Here is a 16,456-nt window from a genome sequence, read left to right as displayed (position 1 = left end):
CGTGGTTTTGTGTAAAACTAAAAAAAAAAATAATATAAAAATAACAAGATACGCTTTTTAATGTCCAAAACAATTATAGTGATATCAAAATATATCAAAGACTGGCATGATGAGCGATGTTAGTATATCTACACACTGAGAAATGTATGTGCAAGCATATTCACTCGAATTCTCTTTGTTTGCAGCTTGAGGAAATGGACAGTGAGCGATTGAATGAGCTGGAATCAATTCTTTATGCGTCCATACACTACAATGATGCAACCAGCGAACAGCAGCAACCACATACGACACTGGACATGGACATGGACGCACAGAGTATGCCACCACCGCCTCAGCAAAAGGAACAACAAAAACAACAGCACCGCATTGTCAGCGGCAAGCGTGTGATCAACAATGCGGTAGCAAAACCCCGTTACTGGGAAGAAGCCAAAAGTGAAGCTGTAACGCATAACGATGCCTCAAAATCAAAGACAAGCGCGCCTGTTGAATGTAAGTACGATTTTATATAGTATATGTGGATACATACCAATAGGAAAGAAACAGTTAGCTCTAGCGCACCAAAAATGAAAATACTCTTGCAGAACCATAGCGCAGGTCCAATCAGTGTTGCCAACTCTGCTGTTTTCCAGCTAAATTTGGCTATTTACATACAACAGCTAACTTAGCTACTTGTTCCGTTGCAAAAAAGTTGGCAACATTTTGTTCAATATATATATTAGGAAGAACATAGTTGGCAACATAGTTCCAATCAGTGTTGCAAATTCTGCTGTTTAAAAGCTAAATTTGGCTATTTCCAAAAGCCAATTTAGCAAAATGCTTGCAGCGGAAGTTGGCAACACTGTCCAATATATATATATATATATATATTTGGAGTTATGACGAAATTAAAATGGTCTTAAAATCAATCAATATCATGTCCATCTTAAATTGAGATTTGTTAGGGGTAAAACATTTAGAATCGATGTTGCCTAGAAAAATTCGAAATTCATTTTGTGTAGCACAAGCATTTACATTCAAAATTACATATTGAATTCTCTGGCTGGCAATCATGCTCCGTGTGATGATGGCCATTCCACGTACCCTTCTCAGTCAGATAAGCGATATCAATTACAATATTGTTGTGCTAATTATGCTGAAGCTGTTGTGTATCGTAACATTAATGGACTATTATTATGTCCATTATGGCTATGATCTGATCTATTGGCTCGATGAGATACGCCGGGAACCGGTGGAATATATTTTATCCGGTATTGTTCTGGCTGTTGTTGTGCATGTTGTGATGTCGTGTGTCGAGGTCACAATACTCTCGACACTTATTAGGCGCAACACGTGCCGCTACAATAAGCCCCGGCAATACTTTGAAGAGCGCTATAGAAGATTTGTGGTCATGCGTTTGGTGCAACAGCTCGAGAATGCTTTGCAAATGCAGAAACGCTTTACTGGACAGGGACGGCAGAACGAACAGGAAATGGCAATGCTAGAGGACTTGCACTCATCCCATCAGCAGATCCATCAAGCTGTTAACGATTTTCGCAGCTCGGTGGCTGTGCTGTTGTGGCCCAATCGAGCCGATCTCCAAATGGACGCGTTCATACTCTATCACATTGACGAGGGGCAGCTGGACGAGCTCAAAAGTCAGGGCTATAGTTTGAGTCAACCCGATAACAGAGATATTCGTAACGAGCATTTAAAATGCTTGCTCAATCCGCCTGGATATTAACAATGACAAATAAATGTACATCATTGATTTAACGCTACCAGTTAATAGCAATAAAAAGTAAAACGTTTCTCGTTCTGCCAATAAACGACTTTTTCCCCTCTCAATATTCCCGTAGCTGCCACATCAGAGGAGCCCCGATCCACTGCGGAGCAGGATAAGCCTGTTGCGCCACCCGCTGCTGCTGCTCACGCCTTGCCAAAGAAGGTGAACGGTCCCAAAAAGCCTGCTCCACAGTCGAAACAGCCCAAAGGTCTCAATCCAGTCCAGCAGCTGCTGCAGCAACAACAACAAATGCGTCAACCACCAAAGATGCAGCAGCAGCAGCAGCCGCAGAAGAAACAGCCACAAGTACAAAAACCACCGAAACCGCATTCAACCTCAAATACAAATGCGAATGATTACGATGAACCGGAACGTTTTGATCAACGCCTGCTGGTGGCCATACCACCAAATTGGTCGAAAGTGAAACGTGAGCCAGGTCCGTTTGGCAAGGCCAGTCGCAAGCTGGAGCAGTTCCAGCGTCTGGCAGAGAAGCGACAAAAGTCCAAGCGCGTGCAGACCAACAAGAAACTGAAGCCAAACTCGGAGGGCCAGCCCTTGGAACTTATCGATCTCGTGGACAGTGAGAAATCCTCGGATGCGGATGACGTGATGATTGTGCCGTTGCCGCCGGTGCCCATCATAGACGTGGACGCCAGCGACGACGAGGAGCAGCAGCAGCAGCAGCCGACCACACAGCATTATCTGGAGGAGAACGCCATGGATGCGGCCGATGTTAGTCTGGGCGGTGAGTGCGCCACAGAGCAGTTGTCCATGGCGCCGCAGCTGCACTCGCCCTGCAGCTCGGTGCTGTCCAGCGATGATTTTATTGTGCAAAATGATACCCGCCGCCTGCTGGCCGAACGGGCACGTGCCACGGACGAGGATCTTCTGGTATTGACGGAAAATGCCATCAGAGAGGCTGCCGAGCCGGCCGGCCAAGCGGAGCGGGAGCAGGCGGCAGACACCTCATCCGAATACGAATTCGTGCCGCCATCCAGGCTCGAAGAGATCAAGCAAAACTATCGCGTGGATGAGCAACAATTCCGCGCACTTGATGTCTACGAGAGCGAATCAGATCTCACCGAGAGCGGCGTCTACTGCAAGGCCAAGCAGAAGGTTGTGCCCACAATTATACGCAACGTCGACTCCGAGTCGGATACAACGGACGTGGAGCAGGTCGTGGAGGTCACTGTGAACAAAACGAAGCGTCTGCGCAAGCGACGCGCCTCGAGCACCAACCAAAGCCAATCTGATCCGAACAATGAGTGCGATAAGGATGACGACGACACGGACAGCGATGATGCTGGTGTCCAGGCAACGGGCGTGCCGGGCATAGCCCGTGGCATGGCTGTGGAGCGCTGCAAGCGTAAGATTCGACGAATCAGTCAAAGGCGCAGCTCAGATAGTGCCGTTCCAGCGGATGCTAAGAGAGCGCCCGTGCAGGAGGAAGCCAGCTCGGAGTCCGGGGCTGAAGAATCTCTGCCCACGGCACGACAAATTGCCGAGCGACTGCTGCAGCAGGAGCAGGAAAAGGAGCACCCGCCGGAACAGCAACAGCAGCAGTCGCTAGAGACTCAGCCGCAGCTGGCTTGTGAGAGCGATGAGGCAATGGACAGCATTGGCTCCGACGCGAACACTGAGGATGAGGCTGAGATGAATGATGCCATGACGGAGCGCATAAGCGCAGTCTTCAAGCGCATTGACAAGAATACAAGACGCGCCAAAGCCAAGCAGAGTTCTCCGGATAACAGACAGCAGCAGGTGGTCAGCACCACGGATCCGGAACAAGAGACAGAGCTGGACTTGCAAGCGGCGGATGCTGAAGCTGAAGTGAATAGCATGGATCTGCAGCCAGAGACAGAACCAGAACCAGAACTAGCTTTGGTGCAAGTGGAGCACAACATGGCGGGGCTCAAGGAAAAGCTGCGCGGCGGAGACTTGGTTGGTTGGAATGATGAAATGTGTCGCTTCTACAATGACAGCTGGCATGGCGAGAATATTAGCTTACATAAGATACTAAAAGCCATGTCAGGTAGGTGTTGAATCCTTTATTCAAATACAATTGAAATCGCTTAATGCTCTTCTCTTTTCCAGGACAACGCAGCGATTGGCGCATAGTAAATGCAGATCGTTTTCCTGTGATGCGCAAACGCTCGAATCTGAAGTGCACCAACTGCTTTGAAATGGGCCACATGCGCTCGAAGTGCCCGCGTCCACGCAAGCCCGTCGTTTGCTACACCTGCGGCATGACAGGTCACGCCGAACCGCGCTGCCCGAACGCCATCTGCCTGGGGGTAAGTGCCAAGTTCATAGAGTACAGACTTCAGCTTGGGCATTATAGCTACATAACTGGACCCGTGCTCGTGACCGATCGGATCTCTTTCTCATAGAGCATCTTATGGTTCTATCTATTCCTTTTTTGAAGCTTTAACTTGTTGAGAACAGTACAATCTAATGAATTGCCTTTTAGTTTTTCCATTTTAACACGAATAACAATAATTTATATTTTACAGTGCGGCGCCAAACAGTCAATGTATGTGCAGAAGTGCAACAAATGCTCGTTTCACAGTCGCATGGTCTGCCAGTTGTGCAAGATGCGTGGCCACAGCACCGACATGTGTCCCGACAAGTGGCGTCGCTATCACTCCACCGTAAGCTTAAATGACTCTTACCACTTTCTATCAATCTTAATTAATCTCTTAATCTATTCACAGACCCGCACCAATGCACATTTGGAGAGCAATGTGCAGTATCGTGTCAAGCACTGCAGCTATTGCTCGTCGCGCGGTCATCTGTTTGAGGAGTGTCGTCATCGCATTGGAGAGTATCGCAATACGAACTACACCAGTCGCATTATATCGCATCAGAAGGTCTACAAGGATCGCAGTGGACCTATTAGCTATCTGACAGATCTGCGCTCCTTCTTTGACATCGATACGCCTTTTCATTTCAATTGGAGCTCGGAGTTTTCAAGGAACAGCTGCTATGCGCGTTTTCTCAAAGCAGTTGGCTTGGCTCGACCCGTAGACAAGCGCAAGAAGTTCGCTCCAACGATGCACCTGAAAGTCTACACGAATGACTATGTGCCCAATCCACAGGCAAGAGCCGCGCGTGGCACAGCACCAGCTACTTCGACTGTGACAATCGAGGAGCCGCCAGCGGAGCCTGCTGAAGAGCCAGCAGCTGCTACAGTTGCAGAACCCGTGCAGATACAGCAGGAGGAGATTAGCAGCAATTATCAGAGCAAGCCCAAAGCAGCTAAAGCGGCCAACAGACCCAGCAGCAAGTTGAGCACAGCAGCTAGCAGATCCACAGTTACACCACACGACTTGGACTCTGATTCGAATTACAGCTTCTCGGAGCACTTTGAAGTGCCAAGCTCGACGACAACATCAAATGAAGCTGAGCACGTGCAGGCGCAGACGAAAACTGGACCCCTGGAAAATCTGCCCGATATTATACCTCTCAGCTCGGCTGGCGATGGAGATGGGGATGGAGATGAGGCTGGGGATGGGGATGGCGGCGACATAAGCAACAGCAGCCAAGGCATTTCCATGTGCGTAAATAGCAAGGCGCCATCGTCATCAGCAACATCCGCGACCAACGAATCGGAGGGCTTGCCAGATCTGCCGTCGGAGGCTAAGATTCTGATGGCACGCGATCAAACCGAATATCTGTTCAGTCCAGAGGGTCGCGAGTTCCTAACGGCTTCGGCCAAACAGTGTAATGTGAATGTGCGCATGGATTTCAAGGAATACGGCTACGTGTTGGTCATTTACGGTTTGAAAAAGAACCAGGAGGATTTGCAGCTGATGCTGTTGCGTCGCAATCAGGATGTCAAGCGCAAGAGCAGCGAATTCCAAAGCCAAAAACCGCCCAAGCGCATCGATGTGCTCATACGCTTCATGCGCGATGGCATCAATAGCTTAACGGGCGATCTTGGCAATGCCAAAAGCCATTATTTTCGCATCAAGGAGTTGGAGCAAATGAATACCAAAAACGGCTACAAACTGGCCGAACGCAAGCGGCGTCTGCTCAACATGATATTATTCGGACAGGCGGGTCTCTGCAATGGCAACATGCATCTCGATCAGTTGCTGATCATACTCAAGCGTCTGCTGGAGGAGCATGCTGCCGATGACAATGCCTCGCCCGCGCTGCGCAATGAAATCGAGGAGCACTGGCGCATCATTTTCAGTCCCTTTCCGCATCCCAACTATGAAGCGCTGCTGCAGAGCTACGGCAAGCTGGATGTCAAGAATCGCATGTCTACGCTCAATATAGAGCCGGCGCTGCTGGGTCAGCAAATCGCCTACAAGCCGCCGCCGGCTGGGCAGAAGCGCACAGAACGCATGACGTCGCCGCCGCCGCCTGCATGGGCACATGACGCTAACAAGAATCGTTCGCCCAAGCAACGTGCTTTGCTGCAAGCCAAATGGTCGGATCAGTCGCAGCAACCGCCGCCGCCGCCAGTTTGGAAACATGATGAGCGAGCACAGGTCACGTCCGCCGGACAACAGCAACAGCAGCAGCAGCAACCACACAACAATCGCACACCAAAGCCACGCACACAACCGCAGGCCAAGTTCGCTGGACAGCAGAAACGGCCGCTGCCGCCCATTTGGCAGCACGGGGATCAACACAACAACAGCAACAACAACAATCACAACAACAACAACCACAACAGACAAAGGCCGGGTAAGCAGCAGCGCTTACAGCCATATGCCAGATTGCCAGGTCCAGTCCAGCAGCAGCAGCAGCAGCACCAACAGCAGCTGCCCTGCAACAATATGCAGCAACGTGCACCCGCCAAGTTGCAGCTGCAACTGCAACGCAATCGTCCGCTGCAGTCGGAATGCTTTCGTTTGCTGGCTGGCATGGAGCGTGGGGATGCGCGCATCAATACGGATGCCTCGAAGCCGTCCATGTTTTGGTCGCGTGAATCGCTCAAATATCTGGACGAACTGTTCAAGCTGACGGCCAATGGGGAGACCTTGGAGCGACTGCAGCGCGTGCTGGAGCGTTCGCGACGCGGTCAGCTGTCGCATAATGACTACCGCGCTGTGATACGGCTGCACTCGCTAATGGAGCCCAATTACAATTAATTAGTTTAGTTTAAGAGATGAGCTTAACAAATGGATTCAATCGCATGGGTATGTCAAGGATATTACCCAAATACCGAATAAAAGAACTTTGGACTTTCAGTTTAACTAATGTAATAATGCACTTAAAGTTTATTTATTCTTTGGTTGTGAAACATAAATTATGCTAAGATTATTAATACAAATAGTTAATACAGCATCATGTTGGCAGTTTCCACGCTCCTTCGAGTTCAGATCAGTCCAAGAGGAAACTGGATAAATGAGAGATTCGGCGCTTCGTAATTATATGTGTGTAGCTGATAGTAATACGTATTATCTTTATTGACTAGACAAGGATTTACAGGAAATTGGGCTGACAAAGTAATTTACATAAATAGTTGATCGGGACGTGTCTACTTTGTGGGAAAATCTGGCCAATAGTTAATGTAGTATCTGTGTGTTGTGCCCTCGAACAGGCGATCGAGCCAGTTGCTCAGACCATCCAACAAGTTGTCCTCGAACAGAACATTCGACTCAACATCCGATTCCTCCGAATAGTTGACACCCAGAAAGTTTCCAATTTCCGGATCATCATTTCTATCCAGCAATTGCTTAGTCATTTTAATCATTCGTTTGGTGCCGCGCGCGCATTCCGGATGCTTGGCATGATATACGCAGAAATACTTTCGGTGTCCATTTAAGGCTATAACGGTGCCCACACAATTTCTGGGATTGATCTTAAGGCTTTGATTTGTGCATAACGACAAGCGCAACAGCTCCGAGTACCAGGACAGGCCCTTCTCGATCAGCATGTGGCCAAAGAGCAAAGTTTTGGTGCGCCTATAAGGCCAAACAGCGCGATGATAAGGCGGAATTAACTTCGTACGGCTCTGCATATCGGTAATCAGGAGAATGGTGCGACAGCCGGGCTTGAGCAGACGCACCAGACCATTATATTTCTCGGCGCGCAGCTCGTAGAGCTTCAGCTCCGGCACAGGCTTGCTCGGCTTATTGCACTGGCCCTCGTTCAGCTGACCCTGGGCCTTGAGACTCTCCTCCTCGGCGCGCACAAAGTACATCATGACATATCCGATGCCGAACATAAATGCAATGGTGCCCAACAGCGATAAGGCGGCAAACAAATGTTCATCCTCAATATTATCGGACAGATAGTCGACCAGATAAAGTAATCTAGTGATCCATTTGCTCAATATGCCCTGAGCGTGTTCGTCCAGCAGGTTCTGCACGAATGCCTCATAGGTCAGCGCCTCGGATGTCTTCAGAAGTCTCTGTATGGTAAGATTGATCTCATGTTTTGTCGTATTGATTGCACTATTATTCAGAAAATCTGTTGTTTTTATGTCCAGCTTGGCGCCATCGACCCATTCGTATTTGATTTGGGTGCTGTCACGCCGCCAGATGACCACAAGTCTCAGGAGATTGTCCTCGAACGAGCCCTTGGAAATTGCATTGAGAAACTCGGCCTGCTTCTCCTTGTACATGTACGCAAAGCGAACTCTCTCCATACTGTAGCCCGACTCCAGAGCAATGTGTCGCAGTGCACCACGCGCTATATCATATTCAGGTGAGTTTTCTGTTATAAGTACGACGCACAATCGCTTCCGGGGCCTGTTCCACTCGGCCGGGCAGACACCTTCGAGCACATCCTGCGACGACAGCCGGGGCAGCGATAGAAATTGATTTGTCGAGATGATATTATCCAGCGTTTGGGTGGGTATATCGGCCATCGATATGCTGGCAACAGCCCGCAAGGAGTCCTCATTGAACAGAAAGAGCGTATCCAATTTGGGATTTACTTTAAAGCGATCCGCTATCAACTTGGTGCCCTTACTGGTCAGGTCGACAAAGCCGAATGCGACGCGATCATGAAAGCCAAAGGCGCTTATCAGGTATCTCAATCTGGTTATGCTCCTTGGCTCCAGGACCAGAGCACGCACCCGATTATCGGTCCAACCATTTAGAAATTCATCGAGATTATCATCATTGACACGCTGACCAATCTTAAAGGGCATCTTCTTGCGTATAAACTCGGCCAATTTCTGCTGGGTATAGATATTCTCGCGATAAACATAGCTATGTCCGGCCAGGACCAGCACCATTCTGGGTATATCATCCGCTCCTGTCTTGCGCAAAATGGTCGGCTCGTGCGCCGCATTGATGGTCGCAAAGTGTACGCCCAAGGGCTCGAATGTGTCGATCAGCTTCTTGAATGCACCGACTATCCGTATACAGCCAAAGCACCAGTCATTGTAGAACATAATAATGTGCAGCTTGTTCTTGCTCTTCGGTATAATCGTGTGCTCGAAGTAGTTGGATGTGACCGATAGCTTGTGATACAGGCTAATGTCCTGGTCAAAGCCGAATTGCTTGCCAAAGAACTCTTCGACCGGGTCGAATCCGAAGCGATTGTAGCCGCTATAGTCATGCTTTTGCTTTAGATAATGCGAATCCTCACTGGTTATGCCATGTCGATCGTAGATGCGCCGCCGGTCCCCGTCGCTCAGCAGCTCGTAGGCCTTTTTGATTTGCACAAACTTTCGCTCGGCTTCCGGATGGCTGCTTTTGTCCGGATGCCATTCCTTGGCCAATTGCTTGTAGGCGCGTCTTATTTCCTGCTGCGAGGCTGTGTGGCTAACGCCCAGCTCCTTGTAGGGATCATTTAGCGCACACAGGCATAAGGCGGCTAATGTGCAGAATATTAGCACGTGCAGCAAGTCAATTGGTTTAAACATGATGACTGCTTTCTCCAATTTACAATATTACTCCAATTCCTTTATTTTTTTCGCTGCATGCGTATTGGGGGTTGGTCCGTGCTCCAGATACGAGAATGACTGATGAGCTTATTGATTTTTGACTGGATATATTTTATTCTTTAAAACTTTAAGCGATGCTGGAAACGCACATGGCGTTCCAATAAAATTTGTTTTGTTAATTCTCCGAACACAAGCTTATTTTTTGAATTGTTTTTCTGTGACAGACAAATTATTACGCTAAACCCGTCAGGGTTGCCGCGGAGTGTTAAACTGCAGTATTGCCATACGCGGAACAAATGCACAGTACGCTGACCACACAAAAATACCTAAATAGCTACAAGGGTATGAAAAATGTATTATTTAGATAAAATAATTAAACTAATAGCTTTATATATATCATTTTCTTCAGTAATGTAATTATGTATTCTAAAATTGTTACATATTCCAACAATTTAGACTTGGTATTCTTATTAACAGTGTTGCCAGACTGTTTTGGTTCCTACCAAGCTGGAATTGTTGTTAAAATACCAAATATACCGAAACAACGTTAGTCAACACTGTTGTGCTTGCCCAGCACTAGGCAAATTAAAGATAAAATTAAATAGCCAGAAATACGCGTGTGTGACGTGCTAATAGTTAAATAGTTGTGCTTGCAATTGTAATGCCTAAATAGAAAAGATTTTGAGCTAGTGTTTGTGCAATAAATACGGGCAGCGTACGCAAAGCGCACAAATTATTAGTAACAAATTTTCAAGCTACGGCTACTGGCTAAAGCAGCAGTACAAGCCACTGCCTCTTGCCCCTGCCCCGTCGTTGTTGCCGTTGTCGTTTGTCTGCTTTGGCGTTGCGTCCCGTATGTAAATGTAACCGATGGACGACGAAGGCGACCCAAACAGATGATATTCATGCTGAGAAAAAAAACAACAACAACAAATACGAAGCGCAGCAATAGCAGCCGCAGCCGCAGCCGTAGCAGCAGCAGCAGCAGCATCAAACATGTACATATAGCCATATTATTCAATGAGTGTGTGCGCGAGCGTATAAAAGAAAATTAGATAAAAAATAAAATGAAATTAGCGCACGCCTGAATTTCGAGTTTGGCGCAAGGTGAACCGAACCGAACCGAACTGTGAATGTATATAAAAATTTTAGTGCAAAAAGACGAAAACAATTTTCAATTTTCTCTTTGTGTGCGTTTGTCGTGCGTGTGCGAACCTGAAAGTGCTGCCACCTGCGATTGCATTTGCAATTGCATTGATTTACGCATACATACATAGCCGAGGATATATACAGCAGTATATAAATACATATATATATATATATATATGTGCACACTTAACACACACACACACATGCTGACTGACTGATAAAAGCCTGACACACACACACACACACACGCGCGCACACACACTGACGCCTTACACAGAGCTTTGTAAGTTTACGTTTATGATTATTTTGTAGCTGTTTATTTTTATATACATTTGCATTGTTGTTGTTCCGATTTAGTTGTTGTTGCTAACATATCGCTCTGCTTTCCGTCGTCTACGTTTTCTATTTGATTTTGCAAACTCATTGAAAAAAAAATCAACTTTAATTACATTCATGGCTTCGCTGCAGCAGTAATTGCCCCTGCCACCGACTGCCGCATGGAAATTTCTTACGGTACGCAGCCAACAGAGCCAAATGTTAATTATGTGCCGCTACCAACTATGCCCGCTTGCCCCCCTCGCCGCCCTCACTGTTTATAGTTGCCACAAAATGAAGCCCATATTGTTGACGCAGCTCGCGTCGCTTCGTATTTGTTTATGCTCCCCACACACACACTCACACACACACACCGACACATGCATTCACAAATTTTGGATCGTTGCACAGTGTTGCCAACCATAGTCAGAAATTTACATATATGTAGATTTTATGCTTTAATTGAATATATAATACAGTGAAGGCTCTTCCTAAAGAACAGGCGTACATCTCATTTAGCCAGCACAGTGTCCGTCGAAACTAATTTTCAAAAAGAAACTGTCAGCTAGCTATTTTATTCTATTAGCTATTTTCATTTATTGTACTCATGTGGTTGTCCGCTCGAAAGAGCTTCCACTGTACAACTTTATGAAACAATATTGCGCATGCAAGCCAAAAGTGCATCAAGTGCCAGACTTGCCATATGTCTTATCGATAGAAAAAATACTATAAGCATTTTTCAACACTTTGCCTCAATACGAAAATTTGTGTTCCTTTTTTGTTTGTTTTGCATTTTTCGTCCGACCTTTTGACAAAATTTCAATCAGTTGCGAGACACTGTTCCTGTGTACGTCTTGGACACCGCGGCTAATGGCCGCATTTGTCATCGATTCTGATAAGACTGTGACATACGTGTATTTGCGCGGTTATGCACGCGTCTAAGGCCTAAACCCAACGCCTACCCCGATTCTGGCCCGCTAAGCAGTTCGAACCTTCGACAATGACGCAGCGCAACAACAACAAATGACAAAAAAACTCAAATCTATACGCTTCATATTATTAATGTTAATCGCTGTTTCGACAACTGTCGCCCAAGTTGAAGGTCGGTCAGGATTAATTGACGGGGCGGTTGGGAGGGGGGCTCTAACGGTAGCTATCATATCAATATGTTTCCTTTTCATGGTGTAAAGCACCTGGTTTCACCTGAACCTCAAGTGTTTCTTACTTTTTCGACACCTATTTCCGTATTTGCGAAATACACAGAGTCTCCCATTTTGCGACTGTTTTTTTGTTGAGGTTTTTGGACAAGTCTTTAATTTGTCCATAAACAAAGTCTTTGTAAACATTTGATTATATATTCTTTAGATTGGTTAAGTACCTATGTCCAGGCATTGACATGTTTTATACATTAATGTTAATGTTTTATCCCTAATCTGATCTTTAAAAAACATTCAAAAATGCTTTGTTTTGCCTTCAATCAGAGAGCAAGAACTTTTCTATATGTCGCTTTAAAGTTGATTCCTAGTATTATAATGAATGTATATATGTTTTATGAATGTTGTATGAAGCTAGATATTGCATGAGTAAGAGGGCCTGTTATCAATGCAAAGATTATAAAATATTAGCTGTAATTGACTTTGATACTGTTTGCAGTGAACCGGAAGAAGGCAGCGAGACGCGTTTGACTGATTGCCGGACGCAGCAGGACGCTGGGCCGTCGAAGTGCTGGAGTAGCATTTGGAGGCAACACATCCGAAAGATAGAACATCAAGCAAGTCCAATGTCCAATAAAATCAATCCAAAGCGCCGTGAACCGACAGTAGCAGCAGCAGTAGCAGCAGCCACGGCTGTGGTGGCCACCAATACGAGCAGCTCGACCGGCTCCAGTGCTGGCAACACATCTTCGGCGAACACATCGTCCTCGTCCAGCTCTTCACTGTCGTCCGCCGGTGGCGGTGATGCGGGCATGTCCGCCGATTTAACATCTCTATTCGAATGCCCCGTTTGCTTCGACTATGTGCTGCCGCCGATTCTGCAATGCTCCAGCGGACATTTGGTGTGCGTCTCGTGCCGTTCGAAGCTCACATGCTGCCCAACATGCCGCGGCCCATTGGCCAACATACGCAACCTGGCCATGGAGAAGGTCGCCTCCAATGTGAAGTTTCCGTGCAAGCACTCGGGCTACGGCTGCACCGCTTCGCTTGTTTACACAGAAAAGACCGAGCACGAGGAGACCTGCGAATGCCGGCCATACCTATGTCCCTGTCCGGGCGCTTCGTGCAAATGGCAGGGACCGCTCGATCTAGTCATGCAGCATCTGATGATGTCCCATAAGAGCATCACAACGCTGCAGGGCGAGGATATCGTCTTTCTGGCCACCGACATCAATCTGCCCGGCGCCGTTGACTGGGTTATGATGCAGTCCTGCTTTGGCCATCATTTCATGCTCGTGCTGGAGAAACAGGAGAAATACGATGGACATCAACAGTTCTTTGCGATTGTCCAATTGATTGGATCACGCAAGGAGGCCGAGAACTTTGTCTATCGACTGGAACTAAATGGCAATCGACGCCGCCTAACATGGGAGGCAATGCCGCGTTCCATACACGAGGGCGTTGCCTCCGCCATACACAATTCGGATTGTCTGGTGTTTGATACATCGATTGCGCAACTGTTTGCCGATAACGGGAATCTTGGCATCAATGTAACCATATCTCTGGTCTAATCAATGATGATCGTTAAATGTGGCTTCTAAGAAGAAGACGATGATGATGATGATGATGATGATGGAGTCGATGATGATGAATATGCATCGTTTCTAAAACGATACTCGATATACATCATGTACATCAGGTACATCATGTATGTATATGTAGCTCGGCAGTTCTCTCTGTCTGTGTGTCAGTCTGTCGGTCTGTCAGTCTCGTCTGCCGTCTGGCAATAATTCGTAGATCTAGTGTTTCATTTTCGAAAAAAAAAAAAAAACAGAAGGAAAACAAACAAACACATTTATTCAACAGCGATTTAATATATACAACTATTTTTTTGTGGGTTTTAGTTTAATTTAGTTTGTAAGCCGAACGGCGTGGGCAGCTGCCACATAACGTACATCCATAAATACATAAATACATCCCTAAAAACACACACAAACAAACACACACACACAAACCAACACACACGTACACTAAATGCAGCCTAGTTTAGTTAATGTAAATTATTTGATACAAACAACAACAAAATATACTTGTAAATGCTATAAAAGTAAACATCACTTTTAACGAAATTAACAAGAATAAAATCTATATAAATATATATATATATATATATATATAATAATATGTAATAACTCGAGAGTTGTAAGCGATTGCGACAATTTTTGTTTATGCCAAAACCGAAACACACAAAGCTACTTTTCTTTAAAAAACATCTCCCTCCCACCCCCTCATTAAAAGACAGTTACATTTTGGTACTATCCAAACAAGAAACAAAAAAAAAAAAACAAACAAAAGCAATCTAAAGTTTAAATTTATATAGTTTAGACCGATCTCCCGCACAGTTGATTTTGTTTTGTTTCGCAAACACTCGAAATTGCAAATTGGATATTGTGAATGAAAAGCGGTTTTTCTTTTTAATGCAACTGCAATGTATTTAGTTTTAATGAAAACAAAAACCAACCAATACAAACACACACATTCACAAACACACACACACACGCGACAACAACAATTAAAGAAGAAGAAAAATAAACGTGATTAGTAAAATGAAAAGTCTTATCAATGAAAACGAATGAGAATATCAAAAGTTTATCTACGAAGTGCGAAAGTTTTTATAAAATTGCACGCATACAGCATATATATATATATGATATATTTGTATGCCCTACCAGAGGATACTTTGATTATGTCATGAAATGTGTAACATAAGGGAAGACATCTCCGACAACATAAAGTATAATGTAATATACCCGATCTGCAACAACTGCCGGGGTGATAAAGCCGGATCGAACCACCATGTTATATAGCTGCCATAGGAATAATTGATAGAAAATTAAGTTCTTGTATGGGAAAGTTTTTTGTTTTTCAACATGTCTTGACCAAACTTGGCAATTATAAGTTTTATTATGCTCTCTACATATATACAAAATCTTATCAACATCGAATCACTAGATCATATAGCTGCCATAGGAACAATTGATCGAAATTTAAGTTCTTGTATGGGAAAGTTTTTTGTGTTTAAAGATATCTTGTTCAAACGTGGCATTTATAAGTCTTATAATGCTCTCTACATATATGCAAAATATTATTAACATCGGACGTCTATATCGTATTGCTGCCATAGGAACGATCGGTGGAAAATTAGGTTCTTGTATGAACAACTTTTTGTTTATCAAGATATTGTTACTGAACCCAACATTTACTAGTTTTTTTCTTTGTGCTTATATAAGCGCCGAATCGAATGAAGATAAAATGCAAATATATTAAAGTGTAACTATATATTATTTAGCTCTATGGGAAGAATTGTTTGCAAAAGAAGTTGCCCAGATATTTTTACCAAACTGAATATTAACGAGCTTCGCTGTAAGGCAAGTTTTTGGAAGGGTATTTAATCTTCGTAGTGCCGAAAAAAGTCGTAATTTCTCGTTCTATATATACCACATAACGGTATTTTCGCACGATAAAGCCCATGGCAGCTCTATGATAAGATAATCCTCCAATTTTAAGAGCAATGTGCAGCTTGTCTGAAATGGTTGGCATACCTAAAAAAGGCAGAATATATTTTATGCAACTAGAATAAAGGCCGACAGTTACTGTATGATATAGTAGCCCGATTTGGTGAGGTCTGTGCCTATATGTTGGAGGCAGACTTAAGCTCGTTAGTCTAGAGTTTGGTCGAGATATGTTAAGAGGCAAACAAGTTTTTGCTTTAATATAAATATCTATCTATCTTTAAGCGATAAAAGCTGTCAGCTATATGATATAGGGGTTCGATCTGGGCGAAGTTTCATCAAGTCAGCTTTAAAGCTGAGAGATAAGAGTCGAGATCATAGAAACAAATATGGTTTCGGATCAAAAATATATAAAAGGTATATATCCTCACGATATACTTTTGGGTAATATTATAGATAACCCTCTCCCAGGGGCAAAAAAATATCTAAAACTTTTTTGAAAAAAAAAAAACGGTTTTCTAAAAAAATTTTAAAAATAATTATACTATGATTTATTTGATTTCCTGATATGTGTGTGTGTGTGTGCCCTTTAGGTTTTTCCTTTGGAAATTATTTCATGATCTACGATCTTAGATACTGGAAGCATGTGAGATGAATTGGAGCAGGCCAGGCCATTTCCATGAATCCATTGCCACAAAACAGACGAACA

The 16,456-nt window shown here is 44.9% G+C and overlaps 4 protein-coding genes across 9 annotated transcripts; 3 read left to right on the top strand and 1 right to left on the bottom strand.

Annotated features, from left to right (window-relative positions):
- The first annotated feature begins 11 nt into the window (after nt 1-11).
- LOC115771289 lies at nt 12-7,081 on the top strand. Its single transcript, XM_030716912.1, has 6 exons — nt 12-118; nt 186-489; nt 1,836-3,794; nt 3,857-4,056; nt 4,276-4,413; nt 4,477-7,081. The coding sequence occupies exons 1-6, from the start codon at nt 107-109 to the stop codon at nt 6,865-6,867; spliced, it is 5,004 nt and encodes a 1,667-aa protein (XP_030572772.1). The 5' UTR covers nt 12-106; the 3' UTR covers nt 6,868-7,081.
- Nucleotides 961-1,807, top strand: LOC115771296. Its single transcript, XM_030716920.1, has one exon. It carries the CDS (start codon nt 1,049-1,051, stop codon nt 1,718-1,720), a length of 672 nt encoding a protein of 223 aa, XP_030572780.1. The 5' UTR covers nt 961-1,048; the 3' UTR covers nt 1,721-1,807.
- An 80-nt stretch (nt 7,082-7,161) lies between the features above and the next one.
- Nucleotides 7,162-9,857, bottom strand: LOC115771290 (dnaJ homolog subfamily C member 16). The gene has a single exon (XM_030716913.1). The coding sequence runs from the start codon at nt 9,594-9,596 to the stop codon at nt 7,257-7,259; it is 2,340 nt and encodes a 779-aa protein (XP_030572773.1). The 5' UTR covers nt 9,597-9,857; the 3' UTR covers nt 7,162-7,256.
- A 740-nt stretch (nt 9,858-10,597) lies between these two features.
- Nucleotides 10,598-14,764, top strand: LOC115771111 (E3 ubiquitin-protein ligase sina). Of its 6 annotated transcripts, none has more exons than XM_030716675.1 (2): nt 10,598-10,615; nt 12,735-14,764. In XM_030716675.1, exon 2 carries the CDS (start codon nt 12,862-12,864, stop codon nt 13,804-13,806), a length of 945 nt encoding a protein of 314 aa, XP_030572535.1. In that variant the 5' UTR covers nt 10,598-10,615; nt 12,735-12,861; the 3' UTR covers nt 13,807-14,764. The 6 variants fall into 6 exon arrangements, with proteins under 6 accessions (XP_030572535.1, XP_030572534.1, XP_030572536.1 ...); XM_030716674.1 differs by lacking the exon at nt 10,598-10,615 and adding an exon at nt 10,974-11,049; XM_030716676.1 differs by lacking the exon at nt 10,598-10,615 and adding an exon at nt 11,620-11,928.
- Nucleotides 14,765-16,456: the final 1,692 nt, after the last annotated feature.

This window comes from Drosophila novamexicana, unplaced genomic scaffold (assembly GCF_003285875.2).
Source record: "Drosophila novamexicana strain 15010-1031.04,08,12 unplaced genomic scaffold, DnovRS2.1 tig00000024-arrow-pilon, whole genome shotgun sequence".
NCBI lineage: Eukaryota > Metazoa > Arthropoda > Insecta > Diptera > Drosophilidae > Drosophila > Drosophila novamexicana.
The sequence above is the reverse complement of the archived record's forward strand: the minus strand, read 5'-3'. Positions and strand labels throughout refer to the sequence as shown.

Excerpts from the sequence above, each read along its gene's own strand:
- LOC115771289 (XM_030716912.1), top strand. Across the intron at positions 490-1,835 it reads GACAAGCGCGCCTGTTGAAT|CTGCCACATCAGAGGAGCCC; the intron begins GTAAGTACGATT and ends ATATTCCCGTAG. Across the intron at positions 4,057-4,275 it reads CGAACGCCATCTGCCTGGGG|TGCGGCGCCAAACAGTCAAT; the intron begins GTAAGTGCCAAG and ends TATATTTTACAG.
- LOC115771296 (XM_030716920.1), top strand. The coding sequence starts at position 1,049 with ATGCTCCGTGTGATGATGGCCATTCCACGTACCCTTCTCAGTCAGATA.
- LOC115771290 (XM_030716913.1), bottom strand. The coding sequence starts at position 9,596 with ATGTTTAAACCAATTGACTTGCTGCACGTGCTAATATTCTGCACATTA.
- LOC115771111 (XM_030716675.1), top strand. The coding sequence starts at position 12,862 with ATGTCCAATAAAATCAATCCAAAGCGCCGTGAACCGACAGTAGCAGCA.